This window comes from Garra rufa, chromosome 25, assembly GCF_049309525.1.
Source record: "Garra rufa chromosome 25, GarRuf1.0, whole genome shotgun sequence".
Classification (NCBI taxonomy): domain Eukaryota; kingdom Metazoa; phylum Chordata; class Actinopteri; order Cypriniformes; family Cyprinidae; genus Garra; species Garra rufa.
Window position 1 is genome coordinate 8,827,797 of NC_133385.1, and position 10,438 is coordinate 8,838,234.

General features: G+C 35.7%; 1 protein-coding gene across 1 annotated transcript in view; it reads right to left on the reverse strand.

Moving 5' to 3' along the window:
* Nucleotides 1–4,280: 4,280 nt before the first annotated feature.
* The window catches only part of shisal1b (shisa like 1b), a 23,057-nt gene continuing 16,899 nt past the window's right edge, over nucleotides 4,281–10,438 (reverse strand). Inside the window, exon 4 of the mRNA XM_073831306.1 lies at nucleotides 4,281–4,466. Within this exon, the coding sequence (XP_073687407.1) occupies nucleotide 4,466 (1 nt within the window). The 3' untranslated portion in view covers nucleotides 4,281–4,465. The remainder of the gene's footprint in view (nucleotides 4,467–10,438) is intronic.

The following is a 10,438-nucleotide window of genomic DNA, read 5'->3' on the forward strand; positions in this document are numbered from 1 at the left end:
TGTAATGAGAATTGATTTATATAATCATATATTATACTTATAATGACAAAATGTAAGAATTCATTACAGTATTTTGAAGTTAAAATGTGTTTAAACGTCATATAATCTGATTTAGTCTTAGTAGTATGCTTTAGTTTCGTCATGCAAAATATGGTTTCTTATTAATTCCTTTTGATTTTAGAGGTGAAATCTGACCTGGACATGTTAGCAATGCCTACACTCTTAAAAATACAGGTTCTTTGAAAGGTTCTTCACAGCGATGCCATAAAAGAACCATTCAGTCAAAGGTTCTTTAAAGCAGCGGTTCCCAATTCCAGTCCTCGCGCCCCACCGCTCTGCACATTTTGCATGTCTCTCTTAGTTAACACACCTGATTCAGATAACCAGCTCATTAGAAGTGAGGTCCGTGCAGGAACTGCGATCCGATTGACATGGTCCCTGCAAAGTGTTCATTGCTCCCTGCTCCCTAAGCCGGGGAAATCTGTTTACTGTACTTCTAAACATTCATTCACATATTTGCGCTACGCCACCGCATGTAGCGTCTTCACACAGATGAAACTTACTAGAGAAGTGTAACATAAGTGCATCTGTAAATAAATGCATTTTAAATTTACGTCTCGCACGCTTTAATGACCTTCAAATGGAACACATACGCTCGCTTCGAACTAATGAATAATGGCGGAATATCCTGTGATGTCCACTTCGAAGGGCAGTAACGTTGGAATAGAACAAACGTCGGAAGCGATGCGTGAAACACACAAAATGTGCAGAGCGGTGGGTCGAGAGGACTGGAATTGGGAACCGCTGCTTTAAAGAACCATCTTTTTCTCACCTTTTTATAATCTGAAGAACTTTTCACCACAAAGAACCTTTTGTGAAACAGAAAGTTTCTTCAGATGTTTAAGGTTCTTAATGGAACCATTTAGACAAAAAGGTTCTTCTATGGCAGAGGTTCTCAACTCTGGCCCTCGAGGTCCACTTTCCTGCAGAGTTTACCTCCAACCTTGATCAAACTCACCTGCCTGTAACTTTTAATGATGAAGAGCTTGATTAGCTTGTTCAGGTGTGTTTGATTAGGGTTGGAGCTAAACTCTGCAGGAAAATGGACCTCGAGGGCCAGAGTTGAGAACTCCTGTTCTATGGCATTGTGAAGCACCTTTATTTTTGAGAGTGTAGGCCCACACAGAATCTGCACATTGTGCATTTTTGCTAATTGTGGCCAAAAAAAAGAATTTTGTGGTATGGTTTTAATTTTAGAAAATATGTCAAACTGAGCTGAAAGCATTCTCAAATGAACATTTTAAGTAAACAAACACACCAGGGTGCAAGCTTTGTAAATAATGAGTGAATTTTGCAGAAATCTGTGGGCAGTGATTTCATGCAGGCCTAGCAATGCCCAAACATCTTCAGCAGAGTTTCCATATTCTCCAGAATAGATGATGAATCACAGTCGATCCTCCTGCCAGCTGACACCATAATTAAACTCACACCTGCTGAAACCAGAGATCAGGTCTCCTTCTCGTAATCTCGTCTGATCACCTTCACCTTGAGCTCGTTTCTGAACCACCAATTACTTCAGTCCAAAGATGGTGAAGCCACAGCCACGATGGTGCTGTTCAGCTGTATGAGTGTAATGAGGGCTGCTGTCTGCCAAAAACTGCTCTGTGGACTCCAACCAGCAGACATATTCTTAATTTATTGCTCAAAACACGCTGTAACTAGTTTGGTGCAGACAGAAGGGCTTGTTTTATAGACTTCAGCTTGCTGATCAGTGCACTTGAAGTAAGTTTATGCTTTGTTCTGTTTTCAATGACATCTGGAAATTAGCCAAGTAGATGTTCCTTGGTCTTCAGTTGCTCTTGGAGCATTTCTATTAAACAACCATTGACTAAATCCTAAAATCAGAGAGAAAATATTGGATGATATAAATGCCATAAGCTTAAAATTTGCTTGGCTGACATTAATGTTCTTCCAGAACAAGCGAGGATGTTGATGATTGACCATGTTCTACTTGGCCATATCAAGTTTAGCTAAATTTCAACAGTCATGAGAAGCTTATACCCAGCTAACAATGAACATTTTAAGAAATTTGGCTAATGTTCTGACAAGGTTCTCTCAAAGTTATGAACAAATGTTCTTTCGGTATCAATAATAGAATTTTTAGTTCAGAAATATTAAAAAATGTTCAACTTGGATGTTCATCTGTTTTTTTTATATGTTACTACATGTTTTAGAATGTTTAGAGAACATTCAAAAGTAACGTTCCCATAATGTTTGGTAAATTATAAAATAGAATGTTCCCACAGAACGTGATTTTCAATTCTAATGCGCTACTTTCCGTTGTTTTTCTATGTAAAGGTGTTAGATGTATGACCATTGTACTTGCATCTTTTGCAGTGTCTAGCACATAAGCGATGCATTTTCAAGATTATGTATCAAGTTTTTTAAATGTTACTTCATGTTTCAGAATGTTCAGAGAACATTTAAAAGTAACATTTCCAAAATGTTTGGTAAAATATAAAATAGAATGTTCCCACAGAACGTGTTTTTCCATTCCAGTGTGCTACTTTCCATTGTTTCTCTATGTAAACACATTAGACAGACCTGTATTTCCATTGCACTTGCATCTCACATGAGAGACACTTTTTAATACGCTGTCAAGTTTTTAAAATGTTACTACATGTTTCAGAATGTTTAGAGAACATTTAAAAGTGACGTTCACAATGTTTGTAAAATTCTAAAATGGAACACACAAAACACGTTTTTCCATTTCAATGCGCTACTTTCCATTGGTTTTCAATGAAAACATGTTAGACGGACATGTATGACCATTGTACTACATTCAAAAGTAACGTTCCAATAATGTTTGGAAAAGAAGAAAATGGAATGCTCCCCGAAGGGTCTGTTTACACAGAATGCATTGTTCCATTCCAGTGCGCTACTTTTCATTGTTTTTCTATCTAAACACATTAGATAGACATAAATAACCGTTGAACTTGTGTGTTTTGCAGTGTCTTTAAAGTGTCTTTAAGACGCCATGTCAAGTTTTTTACATGTTATGACATGTTTCAGAATGTTCAGAGAACATTTAAAAGTAACATTCTCAAAATGTCTGGGAAATTATAAAATGGATTGTTCCCTTAAGGGGCTGTTCAAACAGAACATGTTTTTCCATTCCAATGCGCTACTTTACATTGTTTTTCTATGTAAATGCGTTAAACGGATGTGCGATGCGGTGCACCATTGGACTTGCTTCTTTTGCAGTGTCTCGCTCATGATTGTGTGTTTTTAAGACAGTGTGTTTTTAACTCTTTAACTTTTACAAACTGCGCCGCTCATCAATGTCAGTTCTAAAAACAGTCGACGTTACAAGCTTTTGTTTACCATAGCAAGTTATGTCAGTTGTTTTATTTGACGGCAACATGGTGGAGGAGGCATTCTGCATTGACATTTTGAATGTTCAAAGAACATGCAGTAACGTTTTCATAACATTAGCAAAACATTCTTAGAATGTATTTTTGTTAGCTGGGTAACGCCTTACAAAACCAAGGTAAACAAAGGCCATTTTAAAAAGTTTGCGTTTTGCTGACCTTTCTGTAAGTGTGTGACTGTCTGCTTTGTCAAGTTCAAAGGAGTGTGGAATCATATTTTTATTTTGCCATTTCACTCAGAAACTAAAGTCTAAATGAACTCAACCGATCAATATCAATAATAGAGCGCGTACCGCTGAACAAAACCTCTTCAGAGGCCTCAAAACAACGTGACAAACATACACAATGAGCTCTATGGTGGGGAACAAAAAAAATGCAATTTAACACAATTTGCTACCTCACTGATCCTTACAGATGAGAATATGTCAAATCACAACAGTAGTCAAAAACAGACATTCACCGTACTATTTCATTTCACTGCAAAACCACCCACGACATGTGAGTTTTGATATTTACTGCGAAAAGGTAATTTAACTTCTAGTATTGAGTCATGAGAGTGGTGCTTGGATCTTTTAAATGATGTTTGACGTCTTCATTCATCACTCAACGTTTTCCCTGACTACGAATAAATAAACCAACACCGCACAGTCACAGAGTTTAATCCAGAAGAGCTCACAAAATGGTGCAGAAACGGCTACATAGGTCCTCCAAAGACGTCCTGGGTGAGTTGTGTGTCCATCGAAGTCCAGTTCGGTCTGAAGTCTGGTTCCGCATTTCCACAAATCTCGGTATAGCCGCTTTTCAGAATCCCTCGTTCCACCACTGGACCATTTCCAGTGGGTTCTGACTTGAGGTTCTGGGTTTGTCGAGGGGTTGAAGGTTGTGCTCTGTGAGATTTAGACCACATTGAGAGGCTTGGGGCAAACGGGCCCCTGTGACATGTAGGTCCATGTGGCAGGGGCATGTACTACGTTTCCCATAATGCACTTCCTCACCGGGGGACTCCAACAGTTGGTCCTTACATTTGGTCAGTCTCTGTTAAAAAATAGAGTATAAGGAATTGATTAGTAAAATATTGGAACAAAAGGCATCTGCTAAATGGAAAAAAGGTAATGTAATTTATAAGTGCATTTTAGAGTGCAATATGCACTGAAGCATTGTCTATTTATGTAACTGGCAAAACTTAGCAACTGTGTGTGTGTGTGTATCTGAAGGGGTGGACAGCACAAATGTCACACTCTCTGGCCTGTGTTTGGTACGGATCTTGGAGCACACACACTCAAGAATGGACATGACAAGTGCAGGTTTCACTGTGTGCTCTTACAGAAATCTGCCCACAGTACAAGAGAGGGAGAGACATTGAGTTGGCAGACCTTCTCTAATACACCATGTGCTGCTCTGAATCCAGGCCATGTCTCTGGTGTGAAGCAGACATATGTACCCCTGACCAGACCGGGGCACAGTGCAGGCTGGTAGATCAGTCTCAGAGCAGCAGGAGACTGAGAGGTTAGCCAGTGTTAACATTAGCACAATGTTAACCCAGAACTATCATATACATACTGTACAGCCAGACACATTAGTTTCTTTTCAAAATAGGTTTGAGAAAATTCCAGTTGCTTAACAATTGATTATGCAGTGTATAATGCACATGCACTGATGTGATGTAATGTCTTTAACAAAACGTTATATTGTTATACATCACGTGAACAAATTATTTAGGTCTCAGAAACCTTAAGCACAACATGCTGTACAACACTGTATCAATTTGAACAAATCATTTGCGGTTCAAATTATTTCATTAGTGGCAGAATCAGACTTCTCAGGATCACTGATACTCCACGAGACGAGATCTTGCATGGAGCCCCAGTCCAAGGGAGATTGACAATCATCTTGAATTTCTTCCATTTTCGATTAATTGCGCCAACAGTTGTTGCCTTCTCACCAAGCTGTTTGCCTATTGTCCTGTAGCCCATCCCAGCCTTGTGTAGGTCTACAATTTTGTCCCTAGTGTCCTTAGACAGCTCTTTGGTCTTGCCCATAGTGGAGAGGTTGGAGTCTGGAGTCTGATTGATTGAGTGTATGGACAGGTGTCTTTTAAACAGGTAACGAGTCCAAACAGGTGCAATTAATACAGGTAATGAGTAGAGGATAGGAGGGATTCTCAAAGACAAATTAACAGGTCTGCGAGAGCCAGAATTCTTGCTGGTTGGTAGGTGATCAAATACTTATTTCATGCAATAAAATGGAAATTAATTATTTAAAAATCATACAATGTGATTTTCTGGATTTTTTTTTTTTTTTTAAGATTCTGTCTCTCACAGATAAAAATTACAGATCTCTCCATTCTTTGTAAGTGGGAAAACTTAAAATCGGCAGTGTATAAAGAAATGACTCATAAGAGCCACTCTCTTGAGAATTAGAATTGACTGGTAGTGCTGTATGTTTGTGATTCGCTAAAAAGAACCGGCTCATTAGAGTCATTCTCAGGAAATCACACTTCACTGGTTGTGCTCTATGTTTGTGATTTGCCAAAAAGTACGGATTCATGAGAGTCATTCTGTTGGGGATTTAACTTCACTGGTCACACTGTAAATTTGCGATTCGCTATAAGGAAATTACTGATAAGAGTCATTCTCACAGAAATCGGACTTCACTGATTGTGTTTGTGATTTGCTATAAAGAGATGTCTCATAAGAGCCATTCTCTCGGGAATTGGACTTGACTGGTAGTGCTGTATGTTTGTGATTCACTAAAAAGAACCAGCTCATATGACTTATTCTCTCTGGATTCGGAAATCACGGTCACACTGCATATTATCTCAAGACTAATTCTCACAGGAATCTGACTTCAGTGCTCATGCTGTATTTTTGTGATTTGCTAAAATGGAACGACTCAAGATTCATTAACTAGGAAACTGGACTTGACTGAGCATGCTGTATGTTTAGTGCTTACAATATTGAATATTGAACACGTTCAGAGTATTTTAGGAATTAAAAAGAATGCATGTGTAAGAATGTTAACGGATTTCTAATTGTCTTGGCTCCCAACTCTACTTGAATAACTTTTCATTACATCTCTTTCTCATTGACAGTAATAGTTTAAACTGAGAGCAAATAGAGACATTTTTGTCAGGAGGGACGTCTGAAAAGCAAAGACAAAAGACCCCTGTAATCCCATGTGTGCCATCTAGAGATTCAGAAGAGATTTCAGAAAAATCCTAAAAGCAATAATGAATAACACAGCAATAGATGTTTTCTCTTGTGTTTGACAATGTCTAAAAAAACCATCAATCTGACATGCTGAGCAACCAGGATCTAATGGCATAAACCATCAGAGAAGCTCAATGTGTCTTAAGGGGGCACTGAAATATGGCTCTTAATAAAATGTGTCCTGTTTATAGGCTTTTAAAGCTATTTCCCATGCATGACACGTCAGTCAAACCAGATGCTGTCGAGCGAACACACAAGATCTTCCTCCATCATTCCCCTGGGCCTCTGCCCTTCTCTAGATCACACAATATAAGAATCAGATGCCATTTAAAGACCCTGGCAGTGTTTTCTCAGGCCAGCAGGAGGGAAACGGCACGTAGCCCTCAAATAAAACAGTAAACGGGCAAAGAGTGACCTGACCCATATAAACGGCTTTATGAATAGACCGTAAGCAGTAATTGAATTCGCTTAGTTCTATTTTGGTCAGGGACCTCCATTTGTGGTTGTCTTTTTATTTCTTTTTTTTAATTTTTTTCCTCTCTAACAGATGTTCCCCTCTGAGCTGGGCTCAATTCAGTAAATTCCCACAATGCTCTTGGGGAAGGGGCTTTAAAGATCTCGACCATCCAACTCTGAGCCCTCTTATGAAAGGCTATTCATGTTTTCAGCTAGTACAATAACATGCTGTGCTTCTTCAGTGCCACTAAAGAACTAATTTAGTATAGACTGCTGAGAAAACAAAACTGTAACTGGCTTTATACCTATAATATATATAATATAATATATAAAATAATAATGGTAATAATAATAATAATAATAATCTAATAAGACAATTTATTTTTTATTTTTTTATCACTTTAAAACGTTTTCACCAGTTTCAACTTAACCTAAGTTCAGCAGCTGCCTTAAAATTGTAAGTTAAATAAACTTAAGTCATTTCAACTCACAAGTTAAATCAACTCATTTTTATTGTAATAAGTTCAAATGACTTGTTTTAAGCTGATTTAACTTAAAGTTTTAAGGCAGCTGCTGAACTTTTATAATAATAATAATAATAATACGCACATAATATTAATAAAAATAATAATTTTATAAATATGGAAAAGAATTTTATTATTATTACTATTATTATTATTATTGGTATTATTTACGTGTGTGTGTGTGTGTGTATATATACATATACACACACAAAATAATAATAATGATGATAACTAGAAAAAAAAATGTTATTCTTACAATGATTTATTATATTAATGATTTAGCAGGAGTAGTAGTAATAACAACAATAATACTCAAACATATAATAATAAGAATTTATTATTGTTGTTATTATTATTATTATTATTATTATTATTATTATTTATACATGTGTTTATATAATAATAATAATAATAATAATAATAATAATAATAATAATAATAATAAAACTGTACAGAAATAAAAAATGTTATTCTTACAATGGTTTATTATATATGTGATTAAGTAATGGTAGTATTATTAGTAATAATAATACACACACACATATATATATATATATATATAATATATATATAAAATAATAATAATTTTTAGAAATAAAAAATATTATTCTTACGATTTATTATTTATGTGATTTAGTAGTGGTAGTAGTAATAAAAAATAATACACACACACACACACACACACACACATACATATATTAAAATTGTAATATATAGATTTTTTTTTTTTAATGCCTTTTTTTTTCAGCATCAATAATCCATTCTGTCCCCAATGGGGAAAAAATATGCTGCACAAACCAGTCAAATCTCAGCCAATCAGCACATACTTGATTGACATGCACATCTAAATGGACAGAGTTTTTAACCAATGAGATATCACAGTGGGTGTGGCCACCCAGCACAACCATTTAATAGTTTAGTAGTGTGTCAGAAAATGTCTTGTAGTGTGTTAGAAGTCATAATTGCTTAAACTCAGATTTACATAAAGACATGAATTATCTCTTGAAGCTTTCTGGAGTCGTGTGTGCTTGAACACTCACACATGAAGTCTCAGTGTCATACTCATCTCGTTTATCTGTCTCGCAGCAGAGTTTCAAAGTCTCCGCTCAGAGGCTGAAGCTTTCAGGGACTCCTGTGATTGTTAATGAGAGGGTTCAGCACAAACGACAGGCTTAATTAGATGGGTATTCACTCAGACTAACGCGGCTGCAGCGTCTCGCTGACACACTCGCGCACTGTAAGAGAATAGTGTGTGTCTGTATGCGTTCCTCCTCAGACAGCACACCCACGGGCGAGTCGCTGGAGTTCACAGAGTTAGCGAGGTTCATGCGATCAAATGCTTGATAGATGTTCAAGAGACACTAAAAGATCTGTCAAGCTACGTTTAAGGTGATAGTTCATCCAAAAATGAAAATCCTGCAATCATTTACTCATTTCAAACCTGTATGACTTTCTGTGGAACACAAAAGATGATATTCTGAAAAATATAAACTAATTTTGTCCATATACACTACCAGTCAGAAGTAAATTTTTAATGTTAGTCTTTAATTTTACATTTTTAAGATTTTATGTTTTTTTTTAAAGAAGTGTCTTCTGCTCACCAAGCTTGCATTTATTAGATTTTGAAATATTTTTACTATTCAAAATTTAATTTAAAACGTGATCCAGCAAATCAGAATATTAGAATGATTTCTGAAGGATCATGTGACTGGAGTAATGATGCTAAAAATTCAGTTTTGAAATCACAGGAATAAATTACATTTTAAAATGTATTTAAATAGAAAGCAGTCATTTTAAAAAAGTAAAAATATTTCAAATTTTTATTGTTTTTGCTGTACTTTAGATCAAATAAATGCAGGTTTGGTGAGCAGAAGAGACTTCTTTAAAAACATTAAAAAGCTTACTGTTCAAAAACTTTTGACTGGTAGTGCAATCAAAGTCAATGGACCCCTTATGACATTAAACTTCAAAAAATGATGTTCCTCTTCAGTGTTTTTCTCTTTATTTCCAGTACAAATATCTAAACATTATTAAATCAAGATACATTTACGTAAGAAACAAAATTACTTGAGATACTAAGTCTTGGTTTCTGAAAAATTAATTGAAATGAGTTTGTCTAAAAAAAGAGAAAATATCTGCCAATGAGATAATATTTTCCCTTGGATATGTTAATTTCCTGATCCTATTGGCAAATGTTTTTCTTGTTTTAAATATAAACATACCTAATGTTGATTATTGTTCAGAACGTTTTGATATTTGAACTTTTTATTTGACTTTTTTTATTTTTTTTATTCTGTTCCCATTGAAAGCAAAAATGCTGCACAAACCAACCAAATCTCAGCCAATCAGAACATATTTGATGACAACACAGCTATATGGACTGAGTTTTTGACCAATGAGATATCACTGTGGGCGGGGCCACCCAGCACAACCACATAAATAGAAACCAAACAAGCAATGACGTAATGTTTTGATATTATTTATACTAAAAAACAAGACAAAATACGAAACAAAAAAACATTGTTTTGCAGTGTAAAACGTTTCTTAACCATAATTTGAATTGAAAGATGGTTTAAACCTGAATTTTGTATTGTGACTGTCATTGTAAAATAATAGAAAATAATAGAATGCTGGTTGCTTAGCAACAGACAACCAATCATACACCGCCCCTGTGTTCACCTCATTAAATATTTATGATCTTTGTACTGTCGTATAAATTTTGACTCACTGTTTAGTAGCAGCATCTGAGGAATTGTTAATGTTAAACAGCAAGTGTTATTATTGAAGTGATGACAGATATAAGAATGTTAACGGATAT